This window comes from Pungitius pungitius, chromosome 21 (genome assembly GCF_949316345.1).
Source record: "Pungitius pungitius chromosome 21, fPunPun2.1, whole genome shotgun sequence".
In the NCBI taxonomy this organism is placed as follows: Eukaryota; Metazoa; Chordata; class Actinopteri; order Perciformes; family Gasterosteidae; genus Pungitius; species Pungitius pungitius.
Genome location: NC_084920.1, coordinates 6927141 through 6951244, shown reverse-complemented (window position 1 = coordinate 6951244; position 24104 = coordinate 6927141). Strand labels below are relative to the sequence as shown.

Sequence of the window (24104 nt, the reverse complement as noted above, 5' to 3'; positions counted from 1 at the left end):
AAAATCATATATTGTGATGGATTTATTTTAGATTATGTCTCTGACAGTGGACATGAACCTACGATGACAATTTCAGACCCCTCCATAATTTCTAAGTGGGAAAACTTGCAAAATAGCAGGGTGCTCAAATATTTATTTTCCTCACTGTATATAGTTTACATACTATGTAAAAATGTCATGTAGCCATCACATTATGAGGAGACAGGTGACATGACGAGCATTTTAAATCTGCTTTTTTCTAATCCCCTGCAGCCCCACATGCATATTAAGACGAATCCAATTACAACATGCGGCCAGTCTAAATAATGTAATTTACACTCTCCCTTGCACTTTTTTACATTTAGGGAAGGCCAAAGACAGAATATTACATATGGTGGAAACAAAAACACTCAACAGTTGACTCTGACCATGTTTTTGATCTTTATATACAGGGAAGTACTTTGAGGCAAGCTCCCATTAATACGATTTGTATACTCAGAGAACTCCTCATTCCTCATCGCTGTGTCAAATTACCATCATTTGTGGGGGTATTTTATGACATCACCACACAGGCCATGTAGCAGAGGCTCCATCTATCTTCCCCACCACACACCCTCAAGAGAGCCAGAGAGACAGAGTAGGTGGGTCGGAGACAGGGGCCGCCTTTCAGGATGTAACATCACAAAATGACTCATTGAGACTGTACATCATAATCCTGCAATTTTTTATTAATATTTAACACATGACGTACAGGAAACACTAACATAAACATTCTGAATGAAAGAGAAGAAATCATTGGCGGAGGCTCACACCTCAAAGACATGCGGCGGCGATGCCAGTTTTTAAAAACTCATAATCAAACACATCTGAAGACCGGATGGGTTCACCGGCAACTTTTTGAGGCAAGGCCCTTTGGCAACATGCAGCATCGAGAGAGGACCTGAAAACCGGAGAAACTTGATCGTTGGTTTTAAGGAACAATGATGAAATATGTAGCAAACTGCTTGCCCTTGGCCCTTTTTTTTGCTTCAAAATGTTGCCTGTACATCGCAGCCTCGAGGAGAACATGACAGATCTATGCCCTTTTCTGTTTCAAAGGAAGAGCTGTAGTTCCCATGTTAGGGTACAGTCGGCCATAGAAATAGGATGAGTATATTTACAGAGCTTCAATGAGATGTACAATATATTTTACACTGGTTCATGGGAGAAGAATATGCTGTTGGATTTCATTGCCTTGTTATATGTTCAGAGCTGCAGATTTCTCCAAAACTAAACGAGTCATTTCATTTCACTCAAAGCAGCTGTTCAGTTCAGTTCATAGTGCATTTTCTTTTTAAAGACAGCGTTAGATATTTGCCTCACCTCCAATGTTAAATGAACCTCAGTAAACCCCTGCAAATCCAATCCCACCCACGAGCACCATGCTCCCCACCCAAAATAACTCCACAGTAGTAGAACATCAACACAGAAAAAGTCAAAAATCTTCCGTTTATGTCCAGCCACAACGACTAAGAACTGCACACATCAACATCCACTCCTTCTTTCATGTGTTGCTGGCGTTATCAGATACACACTCGCACACACTCTCACATAGGCAAACACACACTCTCTGCATGCACCCAGATACAGTATTTACACAATCTCAGGATTTCAGAAAGGCTGCACTTGCAGTCAGGTCAAGTGTGTGTTTTCTATTGCATCACAGCTCGGCACACCCTTCTGTTGCCAAACAGTTGAGAGACGGCTTTTTTGAAGTCTTCTGGATTTTACAACAAAAAGGGGATCTAATGAGAACAGGAGGTGGGAGTGTTCTAGTAAGTATGCGGCGTGGGGGTGTCAGAGGATCTGCACGCCCCCCTCCCCCCTCCCCCCCCTCCCACCGGTCAGTCGTGGATGACAATGGGGCCTCGCATCCTCAGGCTCGGGTGAGGGTGTGGAGGGGCCAGGACGAGCCCTTGCGGTGGGGCCTGGGTGACCCTGCGCAGGGCGATCTGCTCGCACGGCTGCCGACAAGCGTGCCTCAGCTGGGAGCGGGACAGCAGCCGCCTGGCCCTCCTGGAGGCGTGGAGACGAGACGGGACATAAGTGCAGAAGAAGACACACGAATGCCGAGCGAATGTCAGTAAAAAAAAACACCAAATTGACAGTTCTTTATTGGACCTTGGTTAGTAGCTAGTCCTAACAGAAATTTTAGTAGACTTAACACATTGAAAAATGGTAATAATTTGGCATTTGGGGAAATTGGATCGGATTTGATTGTTTGGTCTGTGGAGATACACTTCATCTTGTCGAAGAAAAGTTTCATTCTTTATGAAATACAGTAGCTGATAGCTCATGATTACATCTCCGTAGTATGCTTTCTAAAGTCCCACAACCAAAGCTTCATGTATTATTTGTCTGAATACATTATTCATATGGAGTTGACAACACATTTGATGACAGGTTTGCAGCCTGCAGAGAAAAAGACTGCCTACGCATAAAAACATTGATGGGAGGGTCTTTGGGCTGTCAGTTGCACTAAATGCATCATTTGTCAGGTATGCTATTGGTGACAGTGATGCATGCAGCTGGTTTTACAATTTCTGTCCTGCTTGCACTGCTTTAGCAGTGTTTCGTCTCTCAGTGACTGCACATCTAACAAGAAACACCTTCACTTCGGAGGCAGTATCTGATGCATTCAAGACGTAAAAGGAGAAACTTATAAAGACATAATAATGCAAACTTTCAGTTGGTTAAAACAAACAGTGTGAAGGCACCAAATTTAGCTCTCAAGTTGCTGATAAAGTAACTAGAAACAAACACTTTTTTCTCATTTTATTTATTGAGCAGTGATGAAGGATACACATCTCTGTCACGGGCGGAAGAGAGAGGTACTTCTTTGTAGGATTTTTAGATTAATATAAAGGAGCTTGCTGGTAATTTCCAGACTGCAGTTGACTTTAAGCTGCTACCTCAAGGCTTATGTAACAGCATGCAGCGACCGACACTAAACTACAAGGCCACAAGGCCACACGCACACTAATGGAATTCATTGGCAGACAAATACGAAAATACATAACCACAACACATAGGTGATTCATGGCTTGCTTCAGGCGCTCACATTCAGACTCAATGCACAGCCTTAGTCTTTGCTTCCTCGTTCGCTGCTTTCTCAGCAGCACCATGGATGCTTTTCTTGTGTTGTGAACAGGGAAACACATCCGTTCCCTCCAGATCCCAGCTGTTGATAAAATAAGCACTTGTGAAGACTCGAAGACTGCGCATCCAAGTATAGTATGAATAGGCCCAAAGGGGCCTCGGAACACGCATCTCTGAAGCATACAATGAACTCACGGATTATGACACAGCACGACACATGTAAGGTCACTCAGGGGTCAGAGTGCAACAGGAACAAGAGAAGAAGAGCAGAGAGTTAGCTCTGGTGGCGCGTTAACTAAAGCCCGGCTGTTTGTCTGTTCAGCTGGCGTTTGGCAAGAGTAGAGTAAACGTAAATCCAACACGGTCAAACTTATCAAGCAGTCTCATTTACATTTTGGTTTTGCTTTCTCTCGTTCTGTTACAATATGTTCTAATATGCCCCGTTTTTTTTGCCCAAATTCTACTTCTCTGAATCTCATTTTATATTTGTGGAAAATTTACGCAGATTCTTTACTTCAGTGAGAGTAAAAGGACTTTGGATCCAGAGTGAAAGATCTAAACAAGTATTTTAAGGATTACAATGAGAGTATCTACCAAAATTCAGAGGATGAATCCAATGATTTTTTTGATCCTCTGACTTTGCCCTATCATGACTTTTACATTTGTTGTTCAGATAAATATTGACTATTAGACAGATTGCCATGACACTTCTAGATTGTTTTAGTCTCCAGAGGAGTGTGGATTGGCACAACATTATTAAATTCATCCACATGGCTCCCAGTGGATGAATCCTAATAACGTTTTCGTCGAGCGCCATATGTGGTGATATTTTTTAGTTACCATGAAATAAGGTACAGGCATTAATTTCCAAATTTTGTTGATTTCCTCACTTTCCATGTTGATGCTTCATCATCAGGTCAACGATTCTGTTACATTCTCATCTTATTTTTTTCCTGTTTAGCAGATTTAATTGAGTGTGACTTATACAAAGAAAAGGGTTATGTCCCTCTCAGTTTCTTGATCTTTTTGCCCCTCTTCGCACCCCTGACTCCCACTACTTTTCTCTGCTCTTCATCACACTGAGTAAGAGTCACATATGGAGAGAAAATTACCCCCCTCCCCCACCACAGTCTATCATTAGCACCTGCCTTTCAGAGCAGAGCAAATAACAGAGCAATATAATCGAGGGACAGCAGTCAGCATGACATCTCTCTCACACACAATCACAGCCATGTTGATAATGTAAGTGGTGAATGAGTGATCCATACAAGTGCAGCCATGGTTAATCTGGTAATGATATTTCCACTCAGGGCCCAGCTCCGCCTGGCTCCTCGCTGGCACATCCGAACCAGTTAGCTGCGTTAATTTAAGCCTCCTGCGAACTGAAGGCGGGGAAGAAGGCCGGGCGCCATGGCTCATTTAGACACAAGCTTAATGGGAGATCATCTTTCTCCCTCATATTGAGGCGTGCGAACATTGACTCATTGTGTGCATAAGTGTGTGTCTGCATGAGAGAAAAATGTATATAAACTCATTTTCTCTGCATAAAACATAACTGCATGTTTATGCAATCACGAGAACAACAAAATGTGTACGAGGATTATCATCTGTTTGGTTTTGTGTGTTTTTGTGTGCACTACACCACTGTCCACCACAGGTCCACGGAGGACAAAGTTAACATCTGCCATGGCTCACACACACACACGCGCACACACACACACACACACACACACACACACACACACACACACACACACACACACACATACACACACACACACACACACACACACAGTCAGCCAATCAGAGGTTTGAAAAGTGTCACCTTTGCTTACCTGGTCTCCCGGGTGACGAGGAAGAAGCTGTCATCAGGGGCATCAATCCAGTTTGGGCGTCTCTTGCGGATCATGACGCCACCTCGGGGGTTTCCACTGCTGCTGCTGCGGCCGTTATGCTACAAAAAGGCAATTATATGTTTAATTTGATCACAATAAGGGGTTATGCAGTTGTACAGAATATTTTTTTAAAGAGTATAAGACACCTACCACGAGGGGTCCACCTGTTGTACCAGTGTTATCTGCAAAAGTGCAAAGTGTGCATGATGGAACTGTCACTTATGAATAGTATTGATTACTGAATTTGAATCATCCAAATTATCCAAATGACCCCCATCTGCTGATTCGCTTTCATTAGAATTAGTTGTCATTCTCTCCAGCGAGCTAGTTTAGATAAGAAATGGCAGAAAAGGTGATCAGCTCCGGGTGAGTTTCCACTTAACTTCCACACAAGGTTCACTCACATCACAAGTAACTCATTTAAAAGCAAGACAGGAGTAATTTTCAAATTATTGTTTTCCGGGGGGTGGTTATCAGACGAAAACAAGTGAACAACTTTTTGCTTCTAGGCAGGATAAAGTATAGCAATAACCCTCTTATTGACAAATAGATCACAATAATTTGGCTTGCTTCAGCAGATTTGTTAAAGAAAAGTGTCTGTGTGTGTACCTGCGCGTCTGTCTGGCTCAGCCCTGCTGTGGTGATGGTAGCTGCGTTTTCCCAGCATGCCGTGGGGCCCGTGTGGCAGGGAGGAGAGGAGGCGTCGTGGAGGAGGCGTCTGCAGGCCATGGGTGCGGTGGGAGCGAGGGGCGTGGGCTGCTGGACGGGACTCTGGAAGAAACACCACACTGGAGCTGCATCAACTGGCTCCCATCTGACCAATGTCTACTTTTATCACTTTGGATGTGATTGTTATTCAGTACAACCGCAATCATGTGTGTGTGTGTGTGTGTGTGTGTGTGTTAATTTACCTAGAAACTGTACAACACTGGTCAGAGTGCTCCTTTGGGCGGCTCTGGTTTTGGGCAGGCGAGTCCCCTGCCCTTCCGACACCTTTGACATGTCTAAACCAAACACACACATACATTTTACAAAACCAGTGCAGCATACCAGTGACTTATGATCTCCCTCCGATCGTCTCTATCCAGTGACATACTGTGTGGCTGTGTGGTAAGTGAAAAAAAATACAATTGTGTATTGAATCTGTCTTAATAGTTTGGCAAAAGCGTACATGTCATAATGTAAATTAACTATGTAAAATAACCTCTACACTTTTCAAATGAATGATGGAATAACGTAAATGGTGCCTTACTTTCAGGGATGGTAACAACATGTTAACAAACAGACAGTAAAAAAAATAAACACACATTACACAGAGGTACGGCAGGCACTGAAGGGGGCAGAGGAGGGGGTGGGGGGGGGCTTTATGGTTTCTCTGACTGCGGCGGAGTCGATGGACAGATAACACGAGACACATGAAGCACAAGGACTCGGAAGAGATGCTTTCAGGTGTGACTTTATTGGAGGTCTACTCACACATTCACACAGTGATGAAAGAAAAGAGCAAAAATAGGTAGAAGATGGGATGAGAATATATTGTAACAGTTGTTAGAAAAGAGAAGGCAAAGTGGAGGGGGAGAAATGGCTCTGAATGGCAAATCCTGTCTGCAGGATTCAGAGGCAACATGGATTCACATGAATATTGCATGATTTAACACAGCAAGGGACCATCCAAGGGGACGTGGTCCAGTTGATGAAATGGAGATGCACCTAGCAGCAAAGAAGTCAAGAGCAGCTTGTGATAAATTGTATCAAACAAAACAAAAAAACAAAGGTCTTTACTTCATTGTCAACCTCCCTTCTTTCATGTTGTATCAGTGCAAAACTCATCTAAAGCTAATTAGCAACCCAAACACAATTCATTTGACATACGTGATTAACAGCATGAGGAAAAATGAGTGCGCAAAAGAACAAAAACAAAAAATAAGACGGGTGAAGGTGAACAAACTGAAGCCGAGGTTCAGTATTGACGATAAACATTTGTGGCTGCAACAACTGGTTCTGCCCTGAAAGCCCCGAGTGGGCTCGCCTGTACCAGGGGAGCCGTGCAAAATAGAGCTTCTCATAGTAAAATACATCTTCTCTACAAACTAACTTCAGCAAGTACGCAGCTCAGACTAGGATATGAGTTCTATTGGATACTGGTTAATAACAAGAGCAAATTCAGTCCTATGTGTGAGTGGCTTTCAAAGTGTAAGGTGTTTAAGTGTAAAAAAGCCCTATTTAACCAATACATCTTTGAGTATGATTACAACAGTGGTTTTCAGTTCACACTAACGAAGGACCTCCACAGATAGAGGAATAAAGCCAAAATACAAAGAAACACGAATGAAATGATGATCAAAACTCATAGTTATGAGGACAGGCAGTCTTTATTGGAAACAGGGGGTGGGAGAATACAAAAACCAAAATAATAATAATAACAATAATAAAAACAGAAAGGGACAAACGGTTGGGGATGGAGGGGGGTGGGGGGGGGGGAGATGGGGTGTTGATGGTGGGGCAGCAAGGGTGAGGAAAGGTGGTGAGAGTGTGTGTGTGTGTGTGTGTGTGTGTCGGCATCTGTTGTGTTTTGTCTGCGTGTGTGAAGGTGTTTGTGTGTCCATGTGGCAGAAGTTAGGAGGAATTAAAAGAGCTCTTACACTCTGCCTTTATGGACCCACAGTTAATGGGCACAAAGGGCCGGCGCGCAGCGCGGCGCAGCCTGATGATGTCACGGCACATGTGCCGGGCCAGCTTGGTAAGGCGCGTCGCCTGCAGCAGGAAAGCCTGTTTGGTCTTCATGGAGGACTTCGGGCTGCCGCTGTTTCGCATTGGCACCATGTGGTTGGACTGGCGGGGAGCGTGACCCCGTGAGCGATGCTCCTGGGAGGGAAGGGGGTGGAGAGGAGCAGAAGAGAGGCCGGTGAACAAAGTTCTAACATCAATGATGATTAAAAGACAGTTCATGTGCTTAAGAAAACCCTTTTCATCTACCGTTGAGCAACGTGGTAAACTCCCACTGCTGCCAAAGTTGGAGCAGTTTTGGTTATTTGGCATGAGAGATTAGAATTTTTTGCTTCCTTCAGAACGTTTTTTAGGCCCAGCTTTGGCCCCTTATCTTCATCCACACCTCCATGTCCATTATTTCAAAAGTGTACTAAGATAAACTATTATAATAGATAACAAGGTGCTAAAATTAAATTACTATTTAATTACTACTTATTAGATAAGTTAGTGATGAACAAAAGAACACTTTGTTGAACTCTATTGGAGCTACACAGAGACGTAATTGTAACATATTTGTCCATCCTGGTAGTGTCAATGAGGGTTACTTCACTGTCCAAAATTACCATCAGGTTGAATCAGCAGCTGTTCAAAAACACTTAAAAGCAGAACTTCACATTACATCCTTCATGAAACTGGGTTTACTGCAGAGCGGTTGTATTAATAAATGATGCTGCTGCAATATTATTTTTATGTGAGTTATTCCAGAGTTTCTGGTGATTGTTCATGCAACCTAAGATGGACCTAAAGAAAACGTCACTGCATTCTGCAGGGCTTACATTGGTTGCTGGACTGGGTGAGGTCCTCTCCTCTGGGGCCTCTGCTCTACTTGGCATCTTCAGGCCTCCGTACTTCTTCCAGTACATCCAGCAGGAAACGCAGAGGCGGCACTGCATGTTGGGAGGACCCCATGAGTACCACTGGGCCGACTGCATGGCTGTTGATGCAACATCACCAAACATGAATTAATGATGGTCTCGGGTAGTTTGGATTTTCTGTTAGCTATTATTTTTAATGATGCTTGTGAGTGATAGCTCCTCTGTTTCTGTCAAACAAGTTGACAGAAAATGTAACAACTTAGTAACTATAGATTAATGGTTGACTGCATTTACCAGAGCAAATAAATGCAAATGTTCTTTGTCTGCATCTTCATCAATTTGAAGGTTTCCATTTAACTGTGTTATATCACTCTAAAAATTGTATATGCAATTGGAAGACATCATCATGTGACATTGTGATGGGCATTTAACTTATTTTCTCACAATTTATAGAAAACACTCTTGCAGCCTTGCGGGTCTAAACCATGCTTAGGGGAATAGAGAAGTGGAATTGAAAGTGAAGGGAAATATTGATGACTCGATTAGGAGCAGCTGGAAAAATAAATTAGCAGAAACACAGTGATTCTCTTCCAGAATCAGCGCTCAGTAGTGAAATATAATTCTTTAGCTGCCTGACATCAGCATTAGTCTCCCTCATATTTCTAAATGACCCTTGCTCAACGCCCTTGTGATTAAAGTTTAAACTTTCCACACACAGATAAAACTCACAATAACAGCTCTCGCAGGCTCGGCCCCCGCCTGAGGCATGGTAGGCCCCAGGGCCCGCGCCATTCACTGTTGCCATCTTGCCATTGGTCATGGAGATCTGGTTGGGGTTGGGCTTGTTACTGTCACAGAGAAAAGCAGGAGGAGGTTTAAGAAATTTACAAACAGGGCTGCTGCCTGCTTTGAAACAAAACATTAAATATGCATAAAAAAGCTGTATCACAAATGATTCCTGCATCTAGAAATATCTAGTAGATAAAGTGACTTACTATGTGGGTATATAAACCTGCTTCAGTTTGCTCTCTGCCTCTGCTGCCTTAAGCCTTTTCTGCTCAGGGAGACACACAGAGGATTGACATTAATAACAACACAAATCATTACAAATATTAAAATCTAATGCATAAATACATATCAAAGGGTGTTGTTTACTCTCTTATTGAGTGTTTGCAGTCACACTGCCCTGGTAATCATAATGAATAAAAACTTCATATTGCATTTTCTGCTGATTCTCTCATCCAAATTGAGCCATACAGGGCATTCTACCAGGCAGGTGATCTAATGGAAGATATGCCTAATTCGATAGGTCTAATTTATTGTATAGAATGAAATTCTACAAGATTTCTCAGCTTCTGATACGTTCATACTGACCATTAAGTTCACAAACTTTCGTGGAATACTAAATATCTGTAACACATGTAACATATGAGCAGACAACTTAAAGTAAACACAAATGAAAAACCCAAAAGCAGGACAAAGGAAAACCGAAGAGCCTTAACAATGTCCCAAGAACAGCAGAAAGTCATTCAAGAAATACTGGCTTGGCAAGTACAGATTTTGTCTCACCTGTTGCACATATCTGTCTGTGGTCTTCCACATGTAGTAGTACTCTATGATACTAGTCAGAGACTTCCAAGGCAGCTTCACAAGAAAAAAAAATTAAACATTTTGGAGAGAGAGAGAGAGGGAAAGAGAGAAAGGGAGAGGGAGAAAGAGAGCAAATTAATGATATCAATATCTCATGTTCTTGCCATCTGGGTGCAAAAGCCTTCATAAATATTAATGCGAGTCGTCGCAACTAGAGCGGCGGGAAGCTACCGGTATTGGTTGGTTCTGAGCCCCAGACGCAAACGCACACATTTACAGACATACGCACACAGCGATTCACACATTTAATAAGTAGTCATGGTGCCACCATGTACACCCATATCCCGTCTGTATTGTACAGCACATGTAGGTAGTGGGAAGAGAGGTTCAAGTTCAGTCATACAAACACACTTACAAAGTCTTGTCGGATGTCGTTGAAGTCCTTTCCGTATTTCTCTAGTGCCTCTTCGAACATAGCGGCTTCCGAGGCACTCCACTCCTCCATCTCGTCCCGGCAGAGCACCGGGCCGCCGGCTGGGACCAGTACACTCAGCGCACTGGAGAGGTCGTAATTATGGCGATGCAGCGTGTCCATCGCATGGAACTGCGACAAAAAGAGGCACAAAGAATGGGGGTTACAACTTATCACGGACGGTACACAAGTCCTGCAGAGTGAGAGTGCATTTATCCCGGTCTGATCCACTCACCAGTGTGATATCTCGTGAGGCTGCAGCTGCACTCATGTGTAAGCTTGGCTGTCGCACTGAGCTGCTGCAGTCCAACGCTCGAGCGAAGGTCCCGACCGCCCTGCAGAATGACACACGCATTAAAAACGGGCGGATCATGAAGGATCCATTGGGATTCATTGTGCCAGTTCATTGTGCCAGTTCACTGCTGCGTTGTGTTACTTTGTCATAAGCAACAAGGTCAAAAAGAGGGCATGGTGTCATATTTGATTACATCGTTGGGCTACAAAACAAACACCATAAAATCCAGGTTGCATTTGCCTGGAAGCTCAATAGCTGAGGCTGATTGGTTCTTTTTAATGACTCATACAATTACAAATCCGAAGCAATGCAAAACATCGTTAAGAAATCACTGTAAACGAATGCTTTCCATATGAACATTTTTAAAAACATTTAGCGACAATCCGTTTGAGCGTACAAAGATTTTTTTTCCCAAAACAAAGAAATAACACAAATAGAGCACAAATAAATTCACTATTTAAAATAGAGAGACAGACTTTAGAGGTATCCCTTTTATATTAACAATGTGCATTAATCAGATTTTTAATGAATTTGTTTGCCATCCAACACTCTCACTGCAAATCTGTCGCAGCTTTAGAGGAATCATTACATCCTATAAGTGTAGAGGTCGGAGGTCAAAGGTCTTACCGTGCCACCACTAGGAATTGGTCTATCTGTTTGCTGGAGAGCGGACACTCTGGATACCACAGCTTCTCTTCCAGCTTGGACTGGTCCCTGTCGTCTGCCTCCCCTGCAGGACCCACAGAAGCAACAGTTGACAGACTGCGCAGCAGCTCGAGCACAAGCCCAAGGTGACAGGACAGAATAAATCATTTGGTTATTTGAAAGACTTGTCTGCTAGAGCTAGTAGTTTAAGCTCTGCATGTATTCTGATACCATCTGTGAATGTCCACAAACGATATGATGGATTAGGAGAGAAGAGGGTGCTTTTGACAGTAAAAAAGGAATAAAACCTTTCCAAACTAAAAGTTTCAACTTATGTTACCATTAATACTAGTAAAGTAGTCGAATTGCATGTGTGAAAGACGCTCAATCAAGGAAAGGAACAATAAAGTAGGTTGTCCATGTCATGTTGTCCTGGCACATTCTCTTTCCTGCAAAGAACAACTACTTCTTTCTGCTGCGGCCGTTTAAGAATGATCATACAAACTAGGGGTTTCTAACAAGACTTGCACGTACAATTGAATACATTGCACGTTCTTACTGACCCTCTAGCAGCATTTCAGGTACGTCTGCCTGAAAGCGCGGCCCCACTCTGATTTCTCCTTTGTCGGCCAGTAGGGTCTTCTGTGTGGGGTCGTACACCAGCGAGTAGAAGAACGTATCCTGAACAGAATGACAAAACAATCAGTCCCTGCATTTGAAGTGACTCTACTGTCAAACATTTATACATTTGAACCCTCAATTGAATTACTTTGGAAACTCACTGATTTCAAATGTAACAATTCAACAAAAGAAAGAAGACAATACTTTTCTAGAGCTGAAATGGAAAAACAATATGCCACTGTGTTGATTATTGAGACCTTGTATAGGTAAACAAAGTTTCTAGCATCAGAAATATGTGCGCATTTACTTATTTCTAATCTTTTGTCACAATATGAATATTAATTGTTTTTACTTGAGTGATCGGTTATCGGCATTGGCTACATTTTATGCCCAGTGATTTCTTCATTTTACGTCAGCTGTCAACCAGGCGTGAAGCTCCCATTCAAGCGCATCTGCCATCAACTCTCTCCGCTGTCTCTCCTAAACCCTGTCTATGATATTGCCTACTTTTTGTGCTCTTGTTTTCAATTTCAGCTCACTGACTCTACGGTGCACAGACACACAGCTGTGCAGCGCTGACAACAGTCGCCTCGCAACTGCAACTAGAGCCCCGCAAGCAAGGTAATCAATACGAGTAATTTATTAATGTTAAGGGACACGCACCGATCGGTCAGCAGACTTTCTACCTGGTTTTCAATTGATCAGTCGCGAACACTGACCAGTGGGTCAGTTTCATGTTTCTGCCCACATTTACACGCATCAGCCTAAAGAAAGTTTTATGTTAAACCAGTCAGTAACCCACACACACACACACACACTTAAGCACATTGCTAGGCAGTTAACGTTAACAAAAGTTGCATTTACTTCCATCTTCAAGCCTCAAGTCAGTTAAAATGAGTATTAGATGGAGGTAAATTATCACATTATCATGATCTGTTCATGTTTGGTGCTGTACGATTTTAAAGCATGTATATGGTATTGGTTTCAATAACATATTTAAAGTCTGCACTGTGCAGCTTTATTATATAGGAAATATAAGTATCGGAGAAGAGATTCTAAAGGTTTAAAAATAATTTATCTGGACATTCCCAGTCTTGAGGTACTGTTTAGATCAGCTTCTTGAAAGTTAAACTAGGAATTAAGAAAATAATCAGCTGACTAATCCAATTAAAGCTGTTGGCAGTTGCAGCCTTTATCTTTCACTCCATTTTGACAGGAAAGTATGAATCAACTTGCTATGACACAGTCTTCAAAAAGAAAAAAACAGCAAGCGATGACAAATCAAGTTATTTTCTTTGGCTCACCTCTTTATCAAGGTATGAAAGAACAGCTTCAGTCTCATTTAATAATGCGACACTGCACTTCCCCCTGATATGGAGAGAGAGAGAGAGAGAGAGAGAGAGAGAGAGAGAGAGAGAGAGAGAGAGAGAGGGGGCGAGGGAGAGGGGGCGAGGGAGAGAGAGTGAACAAGCCGCTTCAAAAACACACAAGGAAGTGAGCAGCACTTGATTTGTCTATTCATGGTTAGATGGGTGACTGTCCATGGGCACTGCCTGCAAATGAGACGTGTTGTCTAGTGTGTGTGTGTGTTTTTGTACAGTACCTGATGTGTGTCGCAGGCAGACTCTCATACTGCCGGGATAGGAAGAGTTCTCTGTGCCGGAGCTGGTGTTTCTGTTTGTCTGTTAGGTCTGTCTCTATCGGGCTCTCCTTCTCTTCTTCCAATTCCTCTGCAGAAAGGCACACATGAATGAAAATGAGGGCACAAAAGACACGAGAAGACGTTTGAAAATTATGATGTGCAAGTAAGCGAGGCCAGTTGAAGAAATATGAACAACGGTGATTTACTAGTGACAGATAACAGTCACATGGTTTCACTCAAATTCATCCTTATATCTACATGATTTCGTAAAACACCACATGATATTTTTCAACTGTGCTGCCTTCAGCTGTTATACAATAACTCAAAAGGGTTTTGCAATCACAAACTATAGCTGGAGTCCATTAAACACACCCAAGCTATTATTTAATGTTAAGCACACGGCGCTTATCAACAAAAACTGGATTGGCTGCAGTTGAGTCGACATTTTAAGTCAGTGTTGCATATTTAAGGAATCTGCTTTATACAGTTAGATACACATCATCGGCTATTGGCAAGCAACGATCATAACACAAGTTGTTTTCCCTCTCTAGTGCAGCTTCACAGCCCAGTTGGAGAATCCTACAGAGCCCCAGATTCCCTGTTTCCACTGTCCCGATCTCACGCATTAAGCTGCCTGTGAGCTTTTTCAAAACGGTCTGTTTCATGTTGAACCGTCGATTCTCACTTAGACGGCTGCGTTTTGAGGCTGCTGTCTCCACGCACTACACACTGCCTTCATCACTGTGATCCCGTGCGTTTGGTATTTAGGATCTTCCCCAGAAAACTTGGGTTTAACTATTGCTCACTCTAAATAATTTGTGTAACACAATTTGATTTGGTTTAGTAGGTATCTGATATGTATCTGTATCTGATATGAGTGCACATGTCCCTCCATACTGTCTAGTTTATGTGTCCAACGAGATGACCAAAACCTCTTTTCAACAAAGTTTCAGCAAGCAGAGAATTAGAAGCACAAAACATTCCTGTATTTCCAGTAAATGCAGATTATCGGTAATTTGAGAACCCTTCCCCATACAAATGCTGTTTAAATACATTACTAAGATTAATGAATTAATTTAATTACATCAAAATATTTCACACATGGAATTGTTTTTCATAAACTATGGTAATTCGGACTCATCTTCTATCAATGTTCATCCTTACGTTCATGGTACTGCTTTGGCGGCGAGAAGCTTTTAATGACCAGAAAGTGATCAACGATTTAATTTGTTGGGACCAATGGATGAAGTGAAACTGGTGGAAGGCTACCCACTTAGAAGAGGTGGTAGCTTGACAAAAACATATTCCTTTCCCTCCGTTCTTCTCCTCAAGTAGCCACACAATATAAATTATTAAGAAATTACTGTGATGTATGAATAGCTGCATATTTTAACGTTGCACTGGAGCACCTATGCATGTGACTAAATAATTGCACTCTGGAGCTCTGATCAACAGGAAAAGGAAAATTATACCGATGGTTAATGTTACACTGAGCACAGGACTTGCTCAGTGATGTCTGCTTTACAGACATCCACCAGAAGGACCATAATGTAATTTTCACTGGCTAGAAATACTAATTAAAACCATAGGATGTCAAACAATTTCAATAAAAGATGAATTGCATAAGTGCTTTTTAGCTAAAGATGCCACAATTCCAATACCAATTCTCCCGTCTCACATGGAAATATTTTCAATTCTTTTCATATTGTTCTAAATATAAATGGAGTAGCAGTAGGGGGTTTAGCAAGGGGTCAATTGCTTGAAAGCAAATTTAATTCACATCTGGCATCTGAAAAAAATGGTGTCATGGCGGGTGACAGAATCACTACTCACTTGCGTGTTTGTCTGCGAGCTGGATGAGGCTGTGGGAGATGTCTCTCCTTCTGTAGAAACAAACTACCTTCGCCTCCACATTCCCACTGGCCGTCTGAAACAGTGAGAGTAGAGGGATCCAGGTTGACTGTCAGCGTTGGCAACACCTTCCAACAGACACCTCTTATTTCCCATGAGACCCGGCTCTTTTGTCTGCTCATCAAGCTATGCTGCTATGACAGTATGATCAGGGCCGCAACAGTCTATTTGAACAGATGATTGATTGATTGTCTCGCTTGATAATTAGGCCGACAGGCTTAAAGACTCGGCCAGTATTAAGTTCCGTGAATGATTGAGAGTGAATGAATGTGGGGTTTGAGAAAACTGCCTCCAACCTCTGCTGTTTTTACGAAACAGTTTGTGGATAAGAGCAGCTGTGTTTAGTGGCAGTGGCAGGATATGGACAAATATTGCAATACAAACATTAGCTGCGGGCACGAAAAAATTCATCACGTTGAATCAAGCATTCTTCTTCAGCCTCAACAAAAAAAGAGAAGAAAATGAAAAGCTCCACATGGGCCATTTCTATTGCTGGACCACTGTGTTACATTACATAATGCTATAGGGTGTTCCTGTTATTATGTCCACCCCTATTTATCGCTTAGTATAACAACACTGTCTTCTGACTTCATAGTGCAATATACAGTCTTTACAAGTTTTACAACTTCCCACCCACACAATATGATCATTGCATTTATCTGCGTTTCTTCACGCAAATGCAGAAAAGGCTTTTTGGGCTCACCTGTCCAAGATGCTGGTGTAGTATTTGAAAAATGTTGCTTGGTATTTTTTTAAATGTGCCACGAAAAGGTTATCATTTCAAACAGTTAACTCTACAAAAGTTTGGCCCAGAACAATGCATAAGACCATTTTGCTTTTCGAGAATTTTAGTTGATCTTTAGTTTAAAGCTGAGCTGAAAAGTTCTTAACAATCTCCGCTGCCTACACATACACAAACACTCCCACAGGTGTGTCCTGTGATATTAAACTGCAGTTAGGAGACAGGGACGTACCTGTCAGGTTACATCCTATTACATACCCTTTTGTCTCAAAATGCACAGAAACACACTTTGCGAAGTGGGGGGTAGGGATAGTGAGGAATCCTATCTATTCACCCTCAGGCATAGAACAACTGAAACAGACTCCCAATTTGACACACAATTACTTCTGTACCTTGTTAAGTTCTTCTATCCGCCGGATCAGGTAAGGGTTACTGGAGGAGTTCTCGAAGAATACATAATCTGCAACAAAAAACACACTGTATGAGTTCATGGTAACGATTGATTTATCCTCTATAGTAATAACACACTCAGCGGCCACTTCATTAGGTAAACCTGCAAAGTCAAAAGCACTGGAATGCATTAAATTGTGTAGGTGTAATAAAAAAATCACCAGGGAGTGAAAGTCCATCTACACTTGTATATTGCCAACACTACTTCAATCCCATCTTACTACAGAAAAAATCAAGGAACAGGAAATTGGCTCAGTGACATACTGCAGTTTTTCCCATTCCCAGTATGCCATTGAGCAACCATTGAACTTCCTACTGAGGAAGAGGTTAAAAACAGACGTGAAGACTATTAATGAACTGAGAATTTCTTATGGGCAAAAGCAATATACGTGCACTGACCACAGTTATGATTAAATAAGATAAATATGTTGGGGACATGGATATATTTAATTGAAATGAATGACCATGCATAGCTCATCAATAAAATCAGCATAAATAAGACTCCTAGCCAGAGGCTGATTCGGCTCTACCTGAGCAGAATATACAGTAACTTTGTCAAAGTTTAGTCCATGGGGAGTGCTGCCTTCAAGTGCTCTCTGAAATATTGTAATTTCTATGCACAAGAAAAACAAACAAGTCAGCGAGAGGTAAATCATGATTGGACATTTAGTAAGTGCATATAAACACTACAGTCATCCACCTCGAAAGTGAATTCATGCCCAGCGGGGTACTGTCCTACAAGATCAATTGCAGCCTTGACATATATATTTTTCTCTTTATTAAGTTGTACTAGAACGACTCCGCTATACGTATGAAGAGGTAACATTTACAAAAGACATATTTGAAAACAGATCTCTTCATTTGTAATAAAGACCAAAAAATCAAAACCACTCCACAGTTCTTAACGTTCTTGGAGTTACAGTTTCCAAATAACACTTGAAGGCAGCAGAAGAACTGCACCTACGGTGACCATATGGTCAACAAACTGATACGTTGTAACGACAATGATACGCCTGTGTTGTACTATTACCACGATATTATCACATGTGCAGGGATGATTATTAATGTGTGACATGTCGAGCATGACATCACAGCTTAGTCACAATGTTAATTAAAACTACGAGGTAATAAAGGTGTAAGATTCAATCAAACCCCTACGCAACGACGCCATGAATCGAGACAATAATTAGATGCTGAATTCCAGCACACTGCTAACAAGCTAGCTAGCAGGTAAAATCATTATTCTAATTAATGGTGCTTGTTGTAAATATTTGTGGACAGTGTGCCAAAACCAAGAGTATTGTGTTACCAGGATTGTAAAGATGAATTCCTCCTCACGTTAAACGAGCGGCACAGCCGCAATAATGCTAATCAGCGAATCCATTACTGGTGCTAACGTTAGCTAAATAAGGACTCGCACTAATGGCTGCATGCCAGAAGAGGCAAATACAAAGGCAGCTTCAGACTGCCTGTGGCAACATTTGAACCTTTTTAGCCACACACGTCTAGTCGAGAAGACCCACGGCGTTTCCGTTACCTGTAGCCCCGGTCCAAACATCCGAAAACCAAAGAACAACAAAGGTGCCGACAGTTGAAATATGTTTACATTGTGAGCTAGCTATTTAGCAAGCTGGCGGCTAGCTGCAGTGGACACGACAGACGCGAGGCCTGACCCATTTTGAATCCAAAATATTTAGAAATGATCACCTTAGCGGTCCAACTGAATGCATTTCTATGCGTGTAGCACGGCCTTGATTCACTATTACACGCAAACCAGCAAGAAATTGTGTGACATGATCCCCAGGGGCTGCGAAACTGGAAGGGTTTCAGTTTGATAAAAAAAGGTCCACATTGACATACATACCTCCGACCCGGTACATGTTGGCCGCCATTTCTGCCCTCCCGGAGTGTTAACGTAAACCATAAACTAAAAGAAAGAACAATAAATTAATAGAAACAATAACGTCTAGACCCTTAACAGGTAAAAGGTGCGATGGATTATGATCGTCGAGACTCCGGATGTGTACCCAAGCGGGAGATTTTTTTTTGCCAAATCAACCCCCCTCCTCCTCCTCTAGGATTCACAGTCCCCTTTTCAATACAGTGAACTCACGGCAGCCAAAAGAAGTCGGATCAACCCGAAAAACCACTGACTGGTGACGTTGAGAATAGGGCCGCGCACGCGCACAGACATGCACATACCCGCACGATTTCAGTCACACACACAGACACTTAACCTTAACAAATCATATTTATTTATTTCAAATGCAACCATGACTCTAATACTTACTTATAACCATACAGGTAATTTTATGTTAGAAGTAAACTGTTCTCAACAACTTATTATAATATTTCAAGTTCTTTATTGTAAATACAGTGAAGCCATCGTGATCAATACAATTTTGTTCTTCCAACAGTGCTGAAGAATAACAGAATAAACCCAAAGTCCGATAGTTAAAATATAGTTAGAATGTTCAAACGCCCTTAAGTGCTCAAAACAAACAATTTTTCATATTTGGCTGGCTGGAGGGAATAGCCTATACGAATCTAACACTTACAAAATGTAATATTTATTATATCGACGATTTCGAACTATAAGCCAAATGTGTGTGATTTTAAGCCTCAGTTTCCTGCACGACATTTACGACGATGCGTGCGCACGTGCGCGCGCATGTGACATCATTGATGGGATCGGCTCGCCCCGGCTGTGGAGGAGAGACTCTTCTACAGGCCACGGAGAGGCTACAGGAGTCAGGGACGCAAGGTTGAGTTCCCATCAGCGCAGGACCGTCTCCACGAACGGGTGGGGACAGTGGAGACCGTGGCACCCAAGTGTCCAAACGCTTTTGTGATGGAAGGGACAGTGGACTGCGAAGATAAGTTGTAGTTAGGTCACAGATTGACAGGATGAAGTTCGGGAAGAGCATCTGCGTACTCAACGTAGGGGGAACCCGGTACGCCTTCACCCGTGAGGTGATTCGGGATTTCCCTCTTCGGCGCGTCAGCGGGCTGCATGCATGCGCAACGGAAAAAGAGGTTCTTGAACTGTGCGATGACTACGACCGGGACCGAAATGAGTTTTTCTTTGACCGCCACGCACAGGCTTTCGTGTTCATCATGCTCTACGTGCGCTCCGGTAAACTCCGTTTTGTGCCCGGAGTGTGCGAGCTGTCATTCTACACCGAGATGCTCTACTGGGGACTGGAGAGCGTGCACCTGGACTCCTGCTGCCAGAAGCGCCTGGACGACAGGATGTCGGAGATTGGACTGGACACTCTGTCCGAGTTGGACGTCGGAGTATCGGGGGATGAGTCCCAGAGCTGTGGCTCACCGGTGCAGCGGCTCACCGGTCGCGCAAAATGGCTCGAGATGATGCGCAAGACATTCGAGGAGCCCAACTCTTCCGTTTTTGCGCAGCTTTTGGCTTCAGTGTCTGTGATATTCGTGCTCGTTTCTATGATAATGATGTGTGCGAGCACCCTGCCGGACTGGGATACAGCCAAGAGAAATACAGTGGAGGAGCACAGGTAGGCGAACGTCAGGGGTCAGTTAAGTTTAGAGGAATAAAAGCCCCCCCCCCCCCTCACGAGGACGCGGCGAAATGCTTCAGCGAAATATGTATCCGACAATTGAGGCTCTGCTCTAAAACCTGGTGCGTTACAGTCAATAGTGACTTGATGCCATGAGCTCAACAGGCAGGAACATAACAAGGATGCGTTTATGTTGCCCGTTCTTAACCAGTGTCATTGGCTTGCAGGGTACACTGCACGGTACACAGGGTGGGCAGACATCAGATTAATGACATATATGCTAGATCATATTCCAGCGAGTAATAGGTTGGAAGAAGAATGTGTAGTGAGGGATTATCAATTAGAGAAAGCAAACAAAAAGAAATTAAGCCACTCATTGGTACTTCTGTTTTAGCGCCTGGACTTTTTGGCTGTACCTCTTGGATGCAAGGTGGAAAGTCCACTTCTCTTTTTTCCACAACATGTCCTTTTTGTATGACTGGGGCAGCCTCTATATAAGGCTGGGTTATGTTTACATAGTTCGAGATCTGTAACAGTGGTTAGGTAATCACTAAATGTCCATTCTCAGGCATAAGATGATTACAATTTAGTTCCATGCCAGTAGATGATGCAATTCCCCTCGGTTGCTCAACAATGTGGTTTTTCTCATTGTGATCCATACGGGCTCTGTGCTATTTCATTTGCATTACAGTTTCTAAATCAAATACAAGCACAACCTCAACTTAATTTGGTTTGATTTCCTCCACTGTGCTAATCTATAGAATAATCCTGTCTCGGTCACACAGTCTTTGACGGGTTTGCATCCTTCACTCTGTGCTGTTTACCGGGAATTTTCCAGTCTCCTCCTCTCTTTGTTTACTTGTGTCTACCCTGAAATGCGTCAGATGTCCTGTGTATTTCCTATAAATCCCCCCCCCCCCCTGTGTGCTTCCTTCTTACTCATATAAGCAGATTTTCCAATTAATATCTGATAATAAGGTAATGTTTACTATAATCCACATCTGTTGCTGCTCTCCCGTTCCCTGTTCGCAGTTCAGTTCGGCTAATTTCCTCATCTTCTCTCCGCAGGACAGTGGAAGCCGTGTGTATCGGCTGGTTTACAGCAGAATGCATAGTGCGCTTTCTAGTGGCCAAAAGCAAGTGGGACTTCATCCGGCGGCCGTTGAACATCATTGATGTGATTTCCATCACCCCTTACTATGTCACCATGGCGCTGGCCCAGGCCGGGGTGCCAGGGGCTGGTCTCGGGGTTGCCGGGGTGGTGCTCCGGGTGCTGAGGATGATGCGCGTGTTCTGGCTCATGAAGCTGGCCAGGCACTTCCTGGGGCTGCAGACACTCGGGCTCACACTCACGCGTTGCTACCGGGAGATGGTCATGCTGATGGTGTTTGTCTTCGTCGCCATGGCAATATACAGTGCTCTCGCCCAGCTGCTGGAGTACGGGCTGGACTTGGGGACGCAGAACCCGGACTACTCCAGCATCCCCGCAGCAGCCTGGTGGGTTATCATCTCCATGACGACGGTAGGGTACGGGGACGTGTACCCTGTAACACTCGGGGGACGGGTGCTTGGGGGAATGTGTGTCGTGAGTGGCATTGTTCTCTTGGCACTGCCCATCACATTCATCTACCACAGTTTTGTACAGTGCTACCACGAACTCAAACTCCGCTCTGCCAGATACACACGCAGCTTGTCAGTGGAGATACTGCAGAGGGCATGAATCCAGACCAAAACACATTCAGCTCGGCCCTCACCAGAAAAAAAACTCAACAAACCAGCTGCTAATCTTGTTGTCAAATAGCAATCCACTGTACGTATTACACCGTTTCCTGCGCGAGATGCGCCTAATTGTAATTGGCCTGTCTCATTCCTGCCTGTTGTGTTGATGATCTCCAATTATTGTCTTTAGCCAGCATGCCCTGCTTCCATTTTCACCACTTGGACTGGATAATGGAATGAGTTATTAAACACCCAGGTACAGTCAATTCAGTTTTTACACCAGCTGCTGTTTACACTGTATTTCCATGACTACAACATTGTCAGAGACGGCTGCTTTTTTGTCTGCCACATTCAGGGCTGTGTGTGTGTTTGTTTGTCTCGCCCTCACTTTGTCTAAGCTTTGTGCCCAGATTGTGCCAGTTACAAAATATTGATGTGTGACCTAGATGCATTCTGTTAAACCTGTGAGATATGGACTGATTGAGTGAACATGTGACAGGGAAAGAAGGATGCAGAGGGGTTGCACAGCACATGAAGTCAGATATGGAAATATAGAGACAGGTCAGAAGCGAGGACTACAACGTGGTGGAAAACTAAAGTTATGACAGATATGACAGATATGACAGATATGACAGCGCAGATGGAGCGTGAGATGGTTGATAAAAGATCCCCGGGACAAAAATGACAAAGAGATAGAATGTGGAGCAACAGCGAGCACAAAGAATGAATAGACGGAGAGTGTGTTACGTCTCCATTTGCAATATAAGACATTTTGTATTTCTGTGTCTCCAAGGCAACCTGCATCCTCAAACATGCCAATCATAATAGTGGTCGATTGTGCTCACAAATAGACAACATCCACGCACAAAACTCCTGGCTGGTGTTTTTGTTTTTACAGCTATCAGGAAACATGCATTATGTGATTTGTTGAATTACAAAATATACAAAAAGAATAATGGGAAAGAATGATGCCTGAAAATATAATGACCAACATTCATGATTCAGACATGTTTCCACTACTCGTGGTTAAGCCAAGATTATGTGATTTGTTCAGGAGGCACATGATCCAAACAAACAAGTCAACACCTCTCCCACACAACAGTCTTTCTCTGCATTTATTCTCCTCCTGTTACCATCAACCATCATGTGTTTAAACACACACATGCACACCGACAAGCTCTCATGCTTTTCTGTGGTGAACATTAAACCAGTTGGTTAATGGACTGTAGCGCCTTGAATTTAAAGTCTAATCGGTTATTTTCTCACAAACTCTGCAGCCTTGTACGTGTTCAGTGTTCATTGTACTCAGAAGATAGTTTGTTATTGTTCTTGTTGTGTTATCAATGTGCTTTTTTAGGTACTCACAAAAAGGAGAGATAATCCCTATTTTACTACCTTGCATACAGCACAGTTTATAGCTTATAGCCTAGTGAATCTTGGCATGTCCTGATTGAAACAATCAATCAAAAACTTTTTCATCAATAGACTATGAACTTGTGATTAGTGTGATTATTGTATGACCTTTTGTAATAAAATGTCTCAGATCAAAATGTCTATGATGTATAATTGCTCATTTGTAATCAAACTGTATAACAATAACCTTCACCCAGAGAGGCAATGCATGAAAAAAGCAGGTTTTGGCAGATGGAGTTTGATAATTCAAAGTCTTGATGTGATGACGCACTACACCCCTGGCCTCTTACAGGCAGTAGAACATTGCATTCAATGTGAGAAACACCTGAGCCTCTTGGCGAGGACATTCAGTGCGCTCATTGGATTTTCACTGGAGTGAAGAGTGTGCTGCGGCCTTGTTTACAACAAACTGTTGTAAAGGTACATTGGCTTAATCTAACTCCTGCCGCTGTGTTATTAGGGTCCAGACTTTCCAAGC

The 24104-nt window shown here is 42.9% G+C and overlaps 2 protein-coding genes across 6 annotated transcripts; one reads left to right on the top strand and one right to left on the bottom strand.

The window, feature by feature from the left end:
- Positions 1 to 686: 686 nt before the first annotated feature.
- On the bottom strand, positions 687 to 19134 carry mta3 (metastasis associated 1 family, member 3). 5 transcript variants are annotated; one of them, XM_037463980.2, is made up of 20 exons: positions 19078 to 19134; positions 18829 to 18891; positions 16907 to 16974; positions 15695 to 15788; positions 13823 to 13949; positions 13524 to 13587; positions 12162 to 12279; positions 11581 to 11683; positions 10894 to 10993; positions 10602 to 10790; positions 10166 to 10240; positions 9592 to 9650; positions 9326 to 9444; positions 8558 to 8715; positions 7655 to 7877; positions 5924 to 6016; positions 5622 to 5783; positions 5163 to 5194; positions 4953 to 5071; positions 687 to 2034 (listed from the first exon to the last, which is right to left on the bottom strand). In XM_037463980.2, exons 2-20 carry the CDS (start codon positions 18854 to 18856, stop codon positions 1863 to 1865), a joined length of 2103 nt encoding a protein of 700 aa, XP_037319877.2. In that variant the 5' UTR covers positions 18857 to 18891; positions 19078 to 19134; the 3' UTR covers positions 687 to 1862. The 5 variants fall into 5 exon arrangements, with proteins under 5 accessions (XP_037319877.2, XP_062416046.1, XP_037319878.2 ...); XM_062560062.1 differs by lacking the exon at positions 19078 to 19134 and adding an exon at positions 18992 to 19068; XM_037463983.2 differs by lacking the exon at positions 19078 to 19134 and adding an exon at positions 3080 to 3199 and having other exon boundaries at positions 2017 to 2034; positions 18829 to 19070.
- A 322-nt stretch (positions 19135 to 19456) lies between these two features.
- On the top strand, positions 19457 to 22824 carry kcng3 (potassium voltage-gated channel, subfamily G, member 3). Its single transcript, XM_037464717.2, has 2 exons — positions 19457 to 20491; positions 21563 to 22824. Exons 1-2 carry the CDS (start codon positions 19872 to 19874, stop codon positions 22212 to 22214), a joined length of 1272 nt encoding a protein of 423 aa, XP_037320614.2. The 5' UTR covers positions 19457 to 19871; the 3' UTR covers positions 22215 to 22824.
- Positions 22825 to 24104: the final 1280 nt, after the last annotated feature.